Below are 18,727 nucleotides of genomic sequence, written 5' to 3'. Positions count from 1 at the left end.
TTTACTTTAGTGCCTTATTGCAAACAGGATGCAGGTTTTATAGTATTTTTATTCTGTACAGGCTTCCTTCTTTTCACTCTGTCATTTAGGTTAGTATAGTCTAGTAACTACAAAGTTTTCAGCCATTGAACTCTGTGACTGTTTTAAAGTCACCATTGGCCTTATGGTAAAATCCCTGAGCGGTTTCCTTCCTCTTCGGCAACTGAGTTAGGACGGATGCCTGGATCTTTGTAGTGAATGGGTGTATCGATACACCATCCAAAGTATAATTAATAACTTCAGCATTCTCAAAGGGAAATTCCATGTCTGTTTTTTCCCCCCGCATCTGCAAATAGGTGCCCTCCCTGGTCTTTGTGGTTAAACCTGTGTTTGAAATGTACTGCTTGACTGAGGGACCTTACAGATAATTGTATGTGTGAGGTACAGAGGTGAGGTAGTCATTCAAAAAATCATGTTAAACACTATGCAAAGTCCATGCAACGAATTATCTGTCTTGTTATGCACATTTTTAATCCATCATTTATTTAGGCTTGCCATAACAAAAGGGCTGAATACTTATGGACTCAAGACATTTCAGCTTTTCATTTTTTATTAATCAGATTTTTTTTTTCTCGGGAAAACATAATTCCACTTTGACATTATGTGGTATTGTGTGTAGGCCAGGGACACAAAATCTCATTTTAATCTATTTTAAATTCAGGCTGTAACACAAAAACATTTTGAAAAAAGTCAAGGGGTGTGAATACTTTCTGAAGGCACTGTATGTGAAGAGGGAAAAAGCATTTAAAGCACTTGTGTACTGATCCACAATTAGATACAAATGGCAAGGGTTATCGGACCCTGTAACGACAGTCTGGGCAGTTTCTATACGGCAACAACAATAAATTAATGTTAAGCCATCCGGTAGGACATACAGCATAGTAGTAAACAGTCTATACAAATCTCTGCTATGTACAAGTCAACAATAATGCCCAATACGTTTACATAGTGCACAAACACACAGCTACACATTTCAGACAGTGTAGGTGATATTCAGCTCCTTCTAACCTTCTTCCGCCAAATCTAGTCTTACAGTACTTGTATTGCTTAATATGCGGTAATAACATCAAAATGGCATGGAATGGAAGAATATAGCTTATTGAGATAGGGATATGGTAGGTATGGTATCCATAGCTTCCTTGTAGTTGTATGTAGACTATATATTGGGGCTGTTGAATTCACTATTCGGGATTTCATATGAAAAGCAGTTTGAATTTCGGAGGGCACTGCACTGAAAGAGGCATGTGGGGAAAGGCACTACCGTAGTTAAAAACAGGAATAAGGGAGGGAGCCATGTAAGACACGAAATCCAGCATAGATAAGGTGGAATATTAGGAGCCGTTTGCCAGTGCGCACACCTGTCTTGTAATATCTCTGTTGTGTTGCGTAACAACAGACTACTAGTCATTTCACCTTGTATTATTAGGGACACTTCAATGTGCTGTAGAATTAAAGGGCATGTCTTCACTCTTCAGTCAATTACGTTTCGGTACTTTAAAAAAAAAAAAAATCAATACGTCATGATTACACAGGCATGCTCTCAAACCCTTGATGCGTTTTTGACAAATGAAACGCAGACAGTGAAACTGAAGGATAACGTAAGAGAACAGAATGAGATTAGAGGCAATCACGGATTACTGCATGCAGATGATAAGAAGATGTGTGGTCCTTGTCTCTTGTGCCAGGCACATCCATTCATTGTGTAGTCTGTCAATGGGCTGTTAGTGCAGGAGCAGTCCCACGTCTCCCTCCGTCAACCAAAGTCTATCCGTGGGCGATATTCTAGTACCATTGGGTAGTCCTGAAAGAGAGAGATGACATTGATCACCCTTGGACAGAACCCATTATAATGGAGACAGTAATCAGAGACTAAGGAAGGTAGATGTTCTAGCATTGTAAGAATACAATATATACAGTACACTTACAGGGGAACTTGCTAGTTAGAACACAAAAACAACACAATCTCTACAGATTGTAGCTTCGTAGCTACAGTAAGATGTTCTGCAGTGAGAGAAGAGCACTAATGCAGGTGAGTGCAGAGCGGTGGGAGTGTGATGAGGAGAGAACAAGTCTGATGCCAGAGCAGGTGAAAGTGAAAGACACAATCCACAGACATCACATGCAGCAGCCCTATTTTTAGACAGGCAGGCAGGCAGACAGCAGCGGTAGGCAGGAGACACTTATGTACAATCCCGAAGAGAACGGAAATGAGTCGGCCCACACTGACCCAGTTCCTGGTCATTTGGTCCAGGGGAGGACAGGAATTCATTCTTGGCATCACAGAGCTGTCACATATTCTGCACAGATAGAGAATTCCTAAGAGACCAGTCAGATTATCCCTGTCTGGTACAATCAAAGTGGGACGATCTGGCCCAGATGACAAATTTGGTCATGTGAGATCAGTAATACTGTCATGTGATTTTTTTCTTTTTTTTTAACATGGATCTCTTCACTGGATATAGTTCTTCTAAGCTAAAAGCGCTTTACTGATTCCTTCCTGGGACTCTGTTCTTGGCATCAGAATGTTCTGCATAAGGCCTGAGGACAAGGTTATTTTAAGCTTGCCAAAGCCTGTATTTAATGCAAGCCCAAATTAGGGATGGATCGACATTTACAGAATGGTTACCTGGAGGAAAATGGGGGAGGGTCATGCTTTTTACATTTCAGTCAAGGGGAGGTTTTATTTTATTTTTAATCTAGTCCAGCGGAGGGTCATGTAATTTGTAATTGATGAAATTCCAATATTTCTCAGTGTTTTAGAATTAGTTGCTTATTAGGCTATACAGTACATTTGGGATGTATTCAGACCCCTTGACTTTTTCCACATTTTGTAACGTTACAGCCTTACTCTAAAATTGAATAAAAAGTTTTTTCCTAATCAATCTTCACACAATACCCCCATAATGACGAAGCAAAAACAGGTTTTTAGAAATTGCAAAGGTATATAAAAAAAATTATTCAGAACCTTTACTCTACTTTGTTGAAGCACATTTGGCAGTGATTACAGCCTCAAGTCTTCTTGGGTATGACAATACAAGCTTGTCCCACCTGTATTTGGGGAGTTTCTCCCATTCTTCTCTGCAGATCCTCTCAAGCTCTATCAGCTATTTTCAGGTCTCTCCAGAGATGGTCGATCGGGTTCAAGTCTGGGCTCTGGCTGGGCCACTCAAGGGCATTCAGAGACTTGTCCCGAAGCCACTCCTGCATTGTTTTGGCTGTGTGCTTAGGTTCATTGTCCTGTTGGAAGGTGCACCTTCACCCCAGTCTGAGGTCCTGAGCACTCTGGAGCAGGTTTTCATCAAGGATCTCTCTGTACTTTGCTCCGTTCATCTTGCCCTCGATCCTGACTAGTCTCCCAGTCCCTTCCGCTGAAAATATCCCCACAGCATGATACTGCCACCACCACGCTTCACCATAGGGATGATGCCAGGTTTCCTCCAGATGTGACACTTGACATTCAGACCAAAGAGTATAATCTTGGTTTTATCAGACCAGAGAATCTTGTTTCTCATGGTTAGAGAGTTCTTTAGGTGCCTTATAGCCATTCTACCATAAAGGCCTGATTGGTAAAGTGCTACAGAGATGGTTATCTTTCTGGAAGGTTCTCCCACCTCCACAGAGGAACTCTGGAGCTCTGTCAGAGTGACCATCAGGTTCTTGGTCACCTCCCTTACCAAGGCCCTTAACCCCCGATTGCTCAGTTTGGCCGGGCGGCCAGCTCTAGGAAGATTCTTGGTGGTTCCAAACTTCTTCCATTTAAGAATGATTGAGGCCACTGTGTTCTTCCCCAGATCTGTGCATCGACACAATTCTGTCCTGGAGCTCTAAGGACAATTCCTTTGACCTCAAGGCTTGGTTTTTGCCTTGACATACACTGTCAACTTATATAGACAGGTGTGTGCCTTTCCAAATCATGTTCAATCAATTAAATTTACCACAGGTTGACTCCAATCAAGCTGTAGAAACAGGATGATCCATGGAAACAGGATGCACCTGAGCTCAATTTTGAGTCTCATAGCAAAGGGCCTGAATAAATACGGTATTTCTGTTTCAAATTTTTTATAGATTTGCAAACATTTCTAAAAACCTGTTTTCGCTTTGTCATTATAGGGTATTGTTTGTAGATCAATGAGGACATGTTTTTATTTAATCATTTTTTAATAAGGCTGTAACGTAACAAAATGTGGGAAAATGTAAGGGATCTGAAAACTTTCCAAATGCACTGTATATCGATGTGTGCCTGATTCCGGCCCTCATCTCTGAATCTCTGCTGGGCGCACAATATCAATTGTGTCTATAGGCTATTTAGTGATGTCTCAATCAAATTATCCATAGTCTTTAGGCTATAGGCTATGAAGTGCATGCTCTGAGAAGCCCAGAACAAACGTATATTTCTAAGATAGCTGCTAGGATTGTGTATATAAAACTAGGCTGCATTGCACACTGCAATGGATATTCCAACCCTGCTCTGCTCTTGCTGATCAAACTTTGATAGCTTGCTATTACTATAATTGATTTTTATTAAAAAAGAATATGTTTCTTGCCCATTATGTATTTATCAGAGCTCGAGTTCAATCAATCAGATTCGAGTAACTTACATTGTGGTGCTGAAACTTGAAGCAGCAGCCGCAGCACAATCTATCCGAAATGGACAGCTCATGGTGCTGAAAGTAGGCAAATTCGAGTAGGCATAATTCATTTCAATCGTCTTCATTTTGATTAGATTTTACTAACAACAAGAGGGCTTTGTGTTGGAGCCTATTTCTTCCTATTTTAGAAATAAGAGGTAGGCCTACCTGTTAGACAGATTAAATTAGGCTATAGGCTGCTATTTCCATAGATTTGTCAGGCAATTCCTCCACCCACTATGCACTCTTTAAATAGCCTCCCTCCGTATCAGTGAAGTTAAAACCAATAGTCGAATTAAGAGGGTATGAGAGGGTATGCCATAGGCCCACCTTTTATGAAAGAAAATGGCAAAAAGCACAGGCCTACCTTGTTAGCTTAAGATTTGTATTTTTTTTTTTTACAGATCCGATTATATAAAACTATCTATATCAGCCCTTTGGTCCGTGATGCATTATGCTAGAAACAAGCTTTAAAATACCTGGGAAAACCGTGACTCCGATGCATATAGGGATATCATTGTTTCATTTCTTTGACATTCAGAGGCTGACTTTGCTTGGGAAGTAATCCATTTTTGTCACTAGCAACTGATTAAGCTATTCACGTTCTGTACAATAAAATATGTTTAAACCCAGACGTCTTTTACAGAAACACTTGTGACCTCTCGTTGGGTTAAGCCACGGAAGAAGAGTATCTTAGCAGTTAAAGCTTAAATGTTTTTCTGCATTGGAAGGCCTACTCTGTCTGGGGTGGAAAGGTAGGCCTAACGTTTGAAAGTACCATGCTCAGATTCCTAATTTGCAAACAGGGACATTTTCGTTACACTGATTTGGCATTGGAGAAATATGATCAGATGATCACATGGTCCATCTCTCTGTCCATTCTTAGCTGGTAATTTAGTTGATTTGTATGGTAATAAATAAAGATTCCGCTAACATGTAAAATTACGTAGAATTGCATGAGATGTTTATAAAAAAAAAAAGGCTATTTTTTTTCTCAGACCTGCAAAACAGATGCTTTACTATAACAGAGATCTTTCCACCCCTACTCTTGTCCACGGTGGTCTGCAATCCCACAACCTTCTGGCCCGCAGCCCTGTGTCCTATCAAAATTCCCATGTTGCCATGTAATGCTTACAAAACTGTTTCTCACTGCATATCTAAGGCTCTGCTATCCACTTTGTTTTAGTTATTCTTTTGGGTAATGGGGAAGGTCACTTTTGATATATTTTTTTGTTTTTAGGGAGGGTTTAGGTAAGATACATTTTGCTGAAGGGGGGGGGCATCCATTTTCATTTCAAAATGTTATTATAAATAACATTTCATCTCTTAGCAGAGTATCATTCAAAACAGGGGAATCAATTGAACTATTAAAACTGTACAGTTTACGAGGCCTTAGGTGCGTTGTACTGTATGTTGAAACCAAACTGGGACAGAAATGGTCTTTGCTGCTGCTAACAGGACGCCTTCATTAGAAGGCCCCTCTATTGAGCCAGTGGTAATGAGCTATGGCTGTGGAAGAGGAGTGTCAGGCAATGAGCCCAGGAACAGGCACCCTGCTAGGGCAGCTGTCAGGGGCCTTCACTGCTTTCCTCACCTGTCTCCCTGGACCAATACAGCGATTCATTGACCTGACCCCGTGTTGCCGGAGCCCCGATCAGCCCATCCAAAAGCGACAATCATCGGCAATGAAATTAGCAGCCAAGGCGCCTGGCCAGCAAAAGTGCTTTTGAGGTCAAGCTGAAGTGTGTTAGTTAGCCTAGCATACTGTGCAAAGGACTTGGGGTGCTTGGTTACGTTTATGCATGGTTGACTGAAGGTCCAGATGTAGCAACCACAACGTGCTTTTTTTGGGGGTGAAGTGAACAAAGTGGGTAAATTCTGAATTCATTGAGGAAGAGAGGTAGAAATACACTATGTGCTGTATGTCAACTGCATTTTACCATGAGCTACCAATACCATACTAGCCTTGCAAATGTCTCCAATGGTGTTTCGTACCATTGCAACACAAGGAACCACCAATTTAACTCACCGTACTTTTGATGTGAACCTATAGTACCAGACATATTTTAAAGGTGACCTGTAATCAACTCTATTAACCGTGCCACTGGTACAGTGTAGGCCGTCATTGTAAATAAGACTTTGTTCTTAACTGACTTGCCTAGTTAAATAAAGGTTTAATTTTTTTTTAAATCCTCCTTGCTGTGGCAGATTATACAGTAGAGTGGCTGTGGACTTCAGACGTCTAACCAGCTAATCAGCTTTAAAGCCAAGCAAAGCAGTGACTCACATGGAGACTAGACTCCAGGACCGTCATTCAGCAGCCACAGTTTATCCCCATGGCTAGAAAGGTACAGGGCTTAGCATCTTTCAAAATGAGGGGAACAGGGGGTTGGGCATTGATATCATTTGGGGCTTACTTACGGTTTCACCGCGAAGTCTCCACCGCGTCATGTAGATGAACTCCATGGTGTGGTCTTTTCCCATGATCTCCCCGTTGCATAGGACGTCTAGCTGTGAGGGGACACGGAGGCTGGTGACTAAGAGGTAGACGGCGGGACATAGTGAGAGTATATGCTGTTTGAGAGGAAGACTAGACCTAGACAAATCTTCCTTTCTTATACTGGTCCAACAAACAGAAAAGCTCTGGGGGCCCATGTGCCTGTCATCAATGTCAAAAAGATTTTATTGAATAAATCACTCTTACAGTAACCTTCAAAAAAGTCATTCCTGAACCTTTTTCATTTCCATATGTACTAGGAAGCTAAGTATTTGTTTCTTGGGCTTCAGGAATGTGTCTGAAAAAGTGCCTCAGGCCTTGAAAAAATGTTTTACTGATTGAAAGTAAGGGGAGATCTGTAAACGAATGGGCGCCACGGCAAGTGCTAGTAGATACCCATGGACTTCCAGTCATTGCGCTAACACTAGTTATCATTGGCTCGTGAAACAACCTCTAACGTCCTTCATACTGGACAGAGAGACATAAAAATGGAATCCAGGAGTTCATCTGACACTGGGGAAGAAGTTAAAGGGCCTCATTGCCAAAATCCCAAAGTATCCCTTTAATAAGTTAGAAACAACAATACCATGCACCCACTAGCGGTCAAAAGGTTTTTTGCGCTCCAGAAATAATGTACGGTACTGTATTTTGTGGGGTGGAATTACAGTACCATTCGAAATACAGAAATTATTTCCCGCCCACATTTTCCCACAATGCACCAATATTTACAGTATGCCGCACACACAAAAATTCTCGAGGCAAGCCGAAGTTCGGAGCCGAAGTCTACGCCCCCTTGTCGATCATTGGTCAAGAATAGGGATTCTTGCATGTTTGTGTTGTGTGTGTTGTCATTCAACGAGATATGACTCCTTTTCATGCACATTTTCTCACTTGAGAAATATTGCACTAAACATCTCAGTTAGATGTAAAATTACGTGACTAAGATCTCCTCGGCAAAAACGTCAAAGTGAATGACTGATTTCTGGAGTTATCTTAGAATAATTCTGACATTTTTGAGGAAGTGTATACTGGCTACGGCATCTCAAGATGGACAAACAGTACTATTGCCGCTTTTTCTCGTTTTTCAAGCACAGGTATTTTAAATCATCAGCAAAGGTGCCAGCCAAACCAAAGCATGCTGAAGCCTTAAGGACAGACTCAGTACAGCAGGGGGCCTGCAAACAAGGCCAGAACTTTTACCCACAACACCAAACACACAGGAGAGACTCTGCGGGAACAGCTACTGTATGTGAGGCCCAAACAAAACTGACATAAAAGGATAAATATTCAATAGCATATATGGCTTAATATCTGTCATACAGTAGATACATACGAAAGGGTATAGAGCACATACAAAAGCTTCATTTCTTACCTCATAAGAACTTGGAAGCTTTAACTTCAAGCTGAGAAACTTCTTGATTGTTCCGACTGTCACTCGAGTCGAGCAGCGTATAAATTTCTTCATTAAGCCCTAGAGGAGGTTCAGAAGATTACTTTAATGATTCAGGCACATCTCCCTTTTTTTTTTTTTTTTTTACTTATGTGAAGAGCATGCAAATCCAAACATTCAAACAGCCATTTTAAGGTAAAAATAAATAAATAAATCAACGAATGTGTAAATTAGGAATAGTTTGACACCTTTTGTACCTTTTGGTGCAGAGAAACTCCTTCTATACACACTAAAAACAACATATAGGACATTTTCTATGGAGAATTTATGGAGAATGGTTCTATAAATAACCTTTCTCACTCTCAAAGGTTCTATAAATAACCGTTCTCAGTCTCAGTCTTTGTAAAACCATATATGTTTTTTTTTATATTCTGGTTTAATAGCCATATTATGTTGCTAAAATTCCATAGCTTTTATTGTTGTGTTTACTAACAAGTTGAATCAGGTTGTGCTAGCTCTGGAACAGCCGAGGGTCCCTGAGCAGAGGGTTGAGAAGGACTGACTTAGTCAACCGTTCTCAATTGACACAAGGCCATATGTGAGTCTTTCACAAGACACCGTCACTGGCCATAGGCATATATATAATATGTAATAGATGAACACAACAGATTTGATCAACCGGAATGACTCTCACTCACGGTTGCACAAAAAGAGCTCTGCACAAACCACGCCCCAAAAATAATATAACGAGCCACTGCCCCTACATCTTAATTATCACAAAAAGAGGAAATAACCCTTTTTAAAAGTGCAAAGAACCATTGAAGGGTTCCAAGGGTTATTTTGGGTCAGTATGGTTCCACATAGAACCACCACCCTTCCCAAAGAACACTTGAGGAACCCCATTTTTTTTGTATGTAGTATGCCTCAATTTGAAACCAATTGTGAGCCTCTCCTCTCTCCACATATTCACTGTTCTGCCAACCAATTACGAACAGCAACACCACTGTTGCAACGAGGACCACTATTTTCATGAAAACAACTGCCTAATTAGTGATGGACTGTTTTAACACCTGCTGATAGAGGAGCGTGTCTGACTGAATGACCTGCTCTCAATGGCAGCCCAGGAAATAAAGGAAAACCACAGCGTCATCGCCTCTCTATATTCTACCAAACTCACATTCTGCGGTGTTAGACAGTTAGAGGGACGTAACGGAGTTAGCTTCGTAACACTGTACCTAACCAAATCAGCCTAAAAGAGCGGGAGGAATGAGGTTAGGGAGACAGGGAAGAGGGTGAACGTGGAGGAAAGAGCAGCAGAGAGGCGCTCCAGATAGAGCTCTCCCCCGCGACTTACCCTCACAACGCTCTCTTCCACCAGACTGTTGTTGCGTAGACAATCCAGACAGATGGCTATCTGAGGGTCACTCCTGTGGTAGTCTCCATCTCCACCGTCATCATTCTCGGCATCCAGCCTAGACCTCTTTGATCGGGGGCCATCTTCTATGACAAAAGAAATGGATAAGCATGTTATACTTTATGTGTGTGAACAAGAGCACGCACTGGACACAAGTTCAGCTTGCTTTATCTTGAATTTGTTTAAAACTGTGAAAAGACACTTCACAATAAGCATGGGTTTGATTGATCCTGATGTCTTTCGCTTTTCACTTCGAAATGCAAAATCATAAGGTAAGACCTTTGGGACAAATTGTCTATCATCACATTGTCATGGAGATGGCATTTAAGTCTGGCGGACTGAATCCATCCACCTTTAGTCGCCCTGTGGTTTCCATCTGATTTATTCCCCACCTGTATTATACCTCATCAACAGGCTAATCTTGTCGATGCCTTGTAGAGTGTGCTGTCCCTCCTCCTCTTGTTCCTTCTCTCCCTCTCAGCCTCATATGACTCACAGCCACCTACGGTCGTGCGCCACTGCAGCGATAGAACCTAAGTCGTACCGTAACTCCTTCTCTCTCTTTGTCGCCTTGCTGATCCGTCTCCCACATAGAGCCTCTTTACCTTTCACCTCAATAACCCATCACAGCCCACCTCTGCACACCCAAGCCCAAGGTTCATTCTGGTCCCCCCTGAGGGTCTTGGTCTTCATGGATACTAAATACAGATCTTTTACCTTCTCCGTTCTCCTTCGACTTTCGACTCCTCCAGAACTCAATCTCCTGCTGTTGTTCCTCTAGTCAATAAGCAAAAACAGAGAAGATATGTATACACAGGGCAGGGCTCTATGATAAAAAAACAATTACAAGGAGAATGTGTGCTCCTAAGTTTAAAAATATATGAGCGCACAAAGAAATTTAGGAGCACAATGAAAAATATTTGGTGTATTAAAGCGGCAATCTGCTGCTGAACGATAACAAAGCTGTCCCTGTCACTGTTTCAGTAAAAGGTTGAGGGATGGGGCTGGAGCAATGACTGTACATATAAATGGACAAAACCGTTGATCACATGACACCATTCATTCCTATTTGAAGAATCAGTAGCGCATTGAAGCCAATTAAGTTGGTTAAGATGGTGTCTCATGGAGACATAACATGCGCAGTTTGAACTAGTCCAGTAAGTGACGTTGTAGGCTAGCTCAGTTCTGCCCCCTCTCAGGATACTTCTTCTATGTGCGATTTTTAAATAATCGGTTCAAGGACATACTGTACATCTGGTGTATTAGAAGCAATTATTGGTACCATGACTGTCTTCAAAAATATATATATATTTACACGAAGATTGACCACGAAAATTGCCATCTTTTCCATTCACCATAATGGGGATCCTGTTTTCTGCTAACAATGCCTGCAATACCACGGTTGGACTTGATCTACCGTGGCTTCAATGAGAAGGGGCAGTCGTTCTCCCCTGGGATGGAGAAATGTAACAACCCTCAAATTCATAGACAGAGCTAAGGATGCAAGGATTATAATTTTAACCATGTTTTGAGGCTATACAGTGTTACTTTGTTTACATTGACTTTGTTTACAAACAATGGGGGGGAAAAAGCGTATATTTTAGCTTCTGATGGGGTACAACAGTTTAACTAAGCTCATGTGGCCTTTAGAAGTTATACTCTTCAAGAATCAATGGATTTATATCATTCGTTTATGAGTCCAAATATGGATGTACTAACTGCAGATTGCCCCTTTAATGATACGAATTGCCAGCAATTACAAAATACAGGGTTTAGGAGCACCAGAACAATAGATTTTTAAGATTGAGATATAGCCTACTTTGGGCCTATATGAATCCTAGCTACGTTTGAAGCTCATCTCCCGAAAAAGCTCTCCTTTTTACTTTCCTTCTGTGCCACCACGTGTTTGTGTACTGCTGAGGCTGCGGGACAGCGAAGAAATCATTACAATAATTATTACCTGGGCAATTTATTTTCTAGGGGCACTAGTGCTCCCAAATAAGAATTCCAGGTAGCACAGCAAAGTATTTCTATTCCCCCAAAATGGTAGCACTGTAGAGTCCTGCAGGGCAGGAGTTATATCATTCAAGTCGAATGGAAAACAGCTTGAGTAACTCTTAGGCCTACTATCAAAGGCAAGATTATATATCTGATGTTGGTGGATACTAAAATGACTTCACTCACTTTCTCTCAGCCCAGGCACGAGTTTGAAAATGATTTCCTCTAAAGTGTTGTCCAACCTGGCGATAGAATGAGACGTCAAGGAAGAATAAAAGTAAGTACACTTACACACACACACACACACACACACACACAACCACAAACCCACATACACATTCCCAGACATTGCATCTGTGGGCTGGGTAGCTGGGTGGCTGAGCACTGGGTGAGGTCTTCAGCTGAGACCTTGGCTCCAGAATGGTGTCCAGCTGTTGCCTGGATCTCACCGCAGCCAAGCTCAAGTTCACTCTATCCTCCCCCAGCCCAGCCCACACCAGCCTTACAATCTCACAAGTCAAGTAGACAACTGAAGAAAAACTGCCAAAATCCGGCTAGGGCCAGTTCAGAAGCGCAAAGGCCAGCATGTTTATACTTTACTGATGGCTTTGATAAATTCATCTATTCAGTAGTATACATTACGATCCTGTGATTCTCAAAAGGAAAACATAAATGCAGATAAGATTCTGTCAAAGATGTCAAATTAGGTGTATTACCTTAACATCTCTAGAGGGTTGGTTTCGTGGACTTGAATGCCACATTTGGGGCAGTCGTTGCTGTCTTCAAAGTGTTGGACGATGCAGCTTTTACAAACTGTTGACAGAATAAAAGGAGATCGAGACAAAGACAAGTTGACCATCTCAAAATACGGACCTAAAGTAAATATGGATTTTTTTTTATCACACCATTCTGGTGTTAAATAAATGCCACGATGACGGCATATTCTCTTTCCTTATCCCTTTCGCTCAGGTAATCTCCACAATAAAATGATTCTCAATTGAAAGTAAAGTTTAAGACCCAAAAAGGAATAGCACTCTTAACATCTCATCTCTACAGTTTCAACTGGATAAACAGCAGAGTGTTTGTTGAGCCTTGAAACATGACTAAAAACTTGCGCTTGCAGTTGAAATCTAAACTGCGGACCGGGCAGGGAGATAAGGAAATAGTGGGTATAGCATGGCCAGTTCTATCACACACGTCGATCACACAGCCAAGGTCAGCTGCAGCCAATACCACAGAGCGCACACACACACACGTGCATGTACACAGACTGTATGTGCAATAAGGCACACGGACACACGTACACCATCTATGAGGTGGTGCACGATGTACGGTCTGATCGTTCTTTTAAGAACACAAACCGATTCCATACAATACTGACCTGAGGATTAAGCCGACGTCCCACAACGGGATGTCGTCAAATCGTCAGATACAAATACAGATCAACAATTCTGCGGAAATACAGGGCACAGTCTCCCCTCTAGCAATTGCCATTGTCAACACGACGCATACTCTATGTACTTGTGCACTATGCACCGACCTATAGCCTACATAACAATCCTCGCAAACGTACAGAAGTGAGCTGCTGTCATTCTCAATCAACCATGACTGCCAAGGGAAACGATATGTCGGGACAACAGCTTACATGTTCTTTCAATAGCCAGCACCACCTATTGCGCGTGACACATATGAGACAGACCTCACTGTGCACAGTAGTGTGTAATAGTGGCAGATGTTCTCTTCAGACGTTTCCTATACGTATACATGTAATTGCATGTAATTCACATGTAATTGCATTCTGAATACTGTACTTTATACATAGACTTGGAACCACGGGCCACTTTAATAATGGAACACTAGTGACTTTGATCATGTTTAAATAATGTTTACATGCTGCTTTACTCATGAAATCCTGTACAGTTGAAGTCGGATGTTTACATACACTTAGGTTGGAGTCTTTAAAACTTGTTTTTCAACCATTCCACATATTTCTTGTTAACAAACTATATTTTTGGCAAGTCGGTTAGGACATCTACTGTGTGCATGACACGTGTAATTTTTCCAACAATCGTTTACAGACAGATTATTTCACTTATAAGTCACTGTATCACAATTTCAGTGGGTCAGAAGTTAACATACACTGTGCCTTTAAACTGCTTGGAAAATTCCAGAAAATTATGTAATGGCTTTAGAATCTTCTGATAGGCTAATTGACATCATTTGAGTCAATTGGAGGTGTACCTGTGGATGTATTTCAAGCCGTCATATGGCTCATCTGTCTCCTAAAGATGAACGTACTTTGGTGCGAAAAGTGCAAATCAATCCCAGAACAACAGCAAAGGACCTTGTGAAGATGCTGGAGGAAACAGGTGCAAAAGTATCTATATCCACATAACCTGAAAGGCCGCTCAGCAAGGAAGAAGCCACTGCTCCAAAACCACCATAAAAAAAGCCTGACTACGGTTTGCAACTGTACATGGTGACAAAGACCGTACTTATTGGAGAAATGTCCTCTGGTCTGATGAAACAAAAATAGAACGGTTTGGCCATAATGACCATCGTTATGTTTGGAGGAATAAGGGGGAGGCTTGCAAGCCAAAGAACACCATCCCAACCGTGAAGCATGGCGGTGGCAGCATCAGGTTGTGGGGGTGCTTTGCTGCAGGAGGGACTGGTGCACTTCACAAAATATATGGCATCATGAAGCAGGAAAATTATGTAGATATATTGAAGCAACATCTCAAGACGTCAGACATAAAGTTTGGTCGCAAATGGGTCTTCTAAAGATGTGGAAAAATAGCTTAAGGACAACAAAGTCAAGGTATTTGATTGGCCATCACAAAGCCCTGATCTCAATCCTATAGGAAATATGTGGGCAGAACTGAAAAAGCATGTGCGAGCAAGGAGGCCTACAAACCTGACTCAGTTACACCAGCTCTGTCAGGAGGAATGGGCCAAAATTCACCGAACTTATTGTGGGAAGCTTGTGGAAGGCTACCCGAAACGTTTGACCCAGGATAAACAATTTAAAGGCAATGCTACCAAATACTAATTGAGTGTATGTAAACTTCTGACCCACTGGGAATGTGATGAAAGAAATAAAAGCTGAAATAAATCAATCTCTCTTCTATTATTCTGACATTCACATTCTTAAAATAAAGTGGTGATCCTAACTGACATAAGACAGGGATTTTTTACTCTGATTAAATGTCAGGAATTGTTTAAAACTGAGTTTAAATGTATTTGGCTAGGGTGTATGTAAACTTCCAATTTCAACTGTATATACTGTATTCTATTCTGCTGTATTTTAGTCAATGCCACTCCGACATTGCTCGATCTAATATTTATATATTTCTTAATTCCATTATTTTACGTTTAGATTTGTGTGGATTGTTGTGAATCGTTTTTAGATACTACTGCACTGTTAGATACTACTGCAATGTTGGAGCTAGGAACACAAGCATTTCGCCACACCCACAATGACATCTGCTCAATGTGTGTATGTGACCGATACAATTCGATTTGATTTATAGTAGATGTTACAACAAAAACAGTTGAGACTAATGTCAAATGTATATTTTGCTGGAGATCTCTGAAATTCACTGGCATTCACACTGAAAGAGATCATGCAACAGCAAAAACGTACTGTACTAGGCAGCGGCTGATATTTTTCATTATTGAGATTATGGCTAGGGGTCAATACAACTTATATGACTGTAAAGAAGTGACTTTGCCCTCAAACAAACAAATACATTGGACACAAACAGCTTATCCTGTGTGGAGGATATTTGTTGTCATGGTGACTGAACCTACAGATGACTGTGTTTTACCCTGATCACTTGAGATGTGTCATTCATGGGAGTGAGATCTGCCGTTCTCCTCCAATAAAACATTCAGTTCAGATGGAGAGGGCAGAAATGGAGAAGGATGCCATGTAATATGATCTGTAAATCATGCAGGATATGACATCGATGAGATCAACAGAGGGCTTTTTAAAAATGCATTGCTGTGACTGTGCAAGGCTGTGGCATAAAACAAATAAGATGTCTTTTTTTTAAGTCACACTACACCCCCAAAAAAATCCTTAGGATATTTCTGCATAAAATCCTTGTTAGATATAATTTCTAGTAAGGGAAGTTAGGTATAATGCATATATATTAGGCAGAACTAAATTGAAATCATAAAAATATGCATAGTGAAAATTTGTTGTTTTTCTGGTATAGCCACAGGCCTACATTACATGATGTCAGATTACATGATGTCATTATGAATGAGGCACCTGAGAGAGAGAGAGAGAGAGAGAGAGAGAGAGAGAGAGAGAGAGAGAGAGAGAGAGAGAGATAGTGAGTGAGTGAGTGAGTGAGTGAGTGAGTGAGTGAGTGAGTGAGTGAGTGAGAGATTGAGTGAGAGTAAGAAAGTGAGAGAGAGCGAAAGAGAGAACAAGGGGGAGGAGGGGCTTACAGGTGTGCAGGCACTCAGTCACCGTGGTGGGCTTGATCAGGTATCCTTTACATACGTAGCATGTGATAAAGTGGTTGAAATCCTTGACCAGGTGCTTTCTCGGCGAGGTCATCTTGGACCAGAGCAGGAGTGTTGATGGATGGGAGTGCTGTGTATTTGGGGGAAAGGAATGATGGCAGATGGGGGCTGGAGGTCAGAGTTCACAGGATTTTCTGAAATGCTCCACACTTCTGGGTTTTCCCCTTCAGTCGCTTCATCTTAAATCAGGCTTCCCCTCCAGGGAGATATCAAGTGTGCTGCATGTTCATCTCTGTGGTGCTGTGGGTGTCTGTGAATGAAAGTAGAAAACAGCGTTGTTTGGGTATTTCCCAGGTTACATGCTTGATATTTGAAAATCTGTTACCACAAATGCAAATTGCAAAGTTGTATTATTTCATGAAATAGAATACATTTGACCAAAACAAATATCATGGATAAGCTACAGCCAGTGCTTGACTTGGACAGGAGCTAATTACCGGCACCTCAAATGTTCTACTGCTTGAGGTCATGTTCCTCTTATAGAATATTATCTCAAAAGTCTTGTGGAGCTCCTGCACCTAAATATGAACAGTACCGACACCTATTTCATTACAAGTCAAGGCTACAGGTGCATGTAACGTTTCACCTTTATGCCCCGCCCACTTTATGCTTTTTTTAAATCGAAAGCAACTTCAGTTCCTTCCAAAGATTGTTATGACATAAGTGTATAACCCCTTCATTGTCACAGTAATAGAATTGAAATAGTATTTTCAAATCCAAAGTTTGGAGAAAGGCTACTTCGGTTCGCCCACTCAAGCGGAACGACACAAAAAATCGAGATCTCTGCTTTCGCTATTAGCTAGCTATGGTCATTATGCTGTTGCATGATCCCAGAGTTCAATACCAGGTAAACCTATGACTGGTATATTCTGAGAAGAAATGTCATATGATATAATTGTCACAAATTTGATTGCTGAAAATCCTCAATTGGCAGTAAGGAAATCGAGGATGGTCCCCTTTACAGTGACAAAATTGGGGCTTATGTCCCTCATCATCACCAGGAAACCATACGCGTCATTCTGTCAACCACGGTATTGCGCGAATTACATTATGGTGAGTTTATCATACCCTGAAAAACTGACTTAAGATTCAGCCTAACTGTGGGGACCGTACAAAGATAATTCAATCACTAAGATAATAAATAAACTAGCGCCACGGCACACATTTGACTATGACCAAAAAGCACATGTCTAGAACTTGATAGCCCGTATGACACATGATCGCATTCCCAACCCACCCCAAACTTTACTATCACAGCACCTACGGAAAAAAGATACGCACAAGCATCGTTTTCTCGGCTTCTGAGTAGCGAGTAGTAAACGCATCTCTTACATTCCAGTTCAAGGCTCCATGGTCGAGATGGTGTGATCTTATCCGACAATTCTATCTATATACGCTGTATGATGTGGGCGCCGATGTTACATTAATGTAGGCTAGCACTGAATACGGAACTGGTTTCAGAATAGATGATAGGAAAGGAGCGGAGGAGGATCCAGCGCTTGTTTACGCATTGCTGCTTTATTCATTCCACGGCAGATACCCTCTGATTGGACACAAACTAGGGCGCAGCCTTCAATTACCAACTACTCTAGTCCAGTAACGCGTAGTCTATATAATATGATAAACACAAAGCTCCTGAAACCTGTTCATCAACCCGAGCAGAGGCATGGTATTGATTGATGGACTTGTGGGCCTATAGATCTGAAGTAGCCTGGGCTACCTAGCCTATAAACATTAAAACAGTATTCACCAACATATAAAACAGATTTACCCTACATATCCACTTGTCTTCATAGCGTCATAAAGTGTTAGTGTTGATAAGTAGCCTGATATGACCATGTTATTGCATCGTTTTAGTCCACTAGATATAAAATAGGACTGGCCAGTATCCAGTTATACAACATATGTCAAAATAAAAACATTTAAAAACATATAATTTGCTATATTTCAGGAGTAACTCTTCTTCCTAGTGAATTCATTTTTGTAGGTATCAATAAATAGGTTGATATGTGTCAGCCACCTTTCAGCCCTTTATGAAAATAAGAATTTGTTCTTAACTGACTTGACTAGTCAAAAAAAAAAAAAAAAAAAAATGTAATGTCTTAATTGAAAGGACATGCCCGCCATTCTGTCTAGGGGTGTGTTAGGCTACATGTGGGCGGATCATGCCTTCATAAGGAACCCAAAACAACTGCTGAGGTTGGAAACAGAGATATAATTAC

At 41.2% G+C, this 18,727-nt stretch overlaps 1 protein-coding gene across 3 annotated transcripts; it reads right to left on the bottom strand.

The window, feature by feature from the left end:
* Positions 1-1,200: 1,200 nt before the first annotated feature.
* LOC110498999 (polycomb group RING finger protein 5-B) lies at positions 1,201-18,031 on the bottom strand. 3 transcript variants are annotated; one of them, XM_036955844.1, is made up of 9 exons: positions 17,787-18,031; positions 16,428-16,755; positions 12,683-12,779; positions 12,153-12,208; positions 10,686-10,745; positions 9,909-10,054; positions 8,537-8,635; positions 7,089-7,178; positions 1,201-1,840 (listed from the first exon to the last, which is right to left on the bottom strand). In XM_036955844.1, the coding sequence occupies exons 2-9, from the start codon at positions 16,537-16,539 to the stop codon at positions 1,793-1,795; spliced, it is 708 nt and encodes a 235-aa protein (XP_036811739.1). In that variant the 5' UTR covers positions 16,540-16,755; positions 17,787-18,031; the 3' UTR covers positions 1,201-1,792. The 3 variants fall into 3 exon arrangements, with proteins under 3 accessions (XP_036811739.1, XP_036811740.1, XP_036811738.1); XM_036955845.1 differs by having other exon boundaries at positions 9,909-10,051; positions 17,838-18,031; XM_036955843.1 differs by having other exon boundaries at positions 17,838-18,030.
* Positions 18,032-18,727: the final 696 nt, after the last annotated feature.

The sequence above is a fragment of the Oncorhynchus mykiss genome, chromosome 20 (genome assembly GCF_013265735.2).
Source record: "Oncorhynchus mykiss isolate Arlee chromosome 20, USDA_OmykA_1.1, whole genome shotgun sequence".
Taxonomy (NCBI): domain Eukaryota; kingdom Metazoa; phylum Chordata; class Actinopteri; order Salmoniformes; family Salmonidae; genus Oncorhynchus; species Oncorhynchus mykiss.
This window is presented reverse-complemented; position numbering and strand designations above follow the sequence as displayed.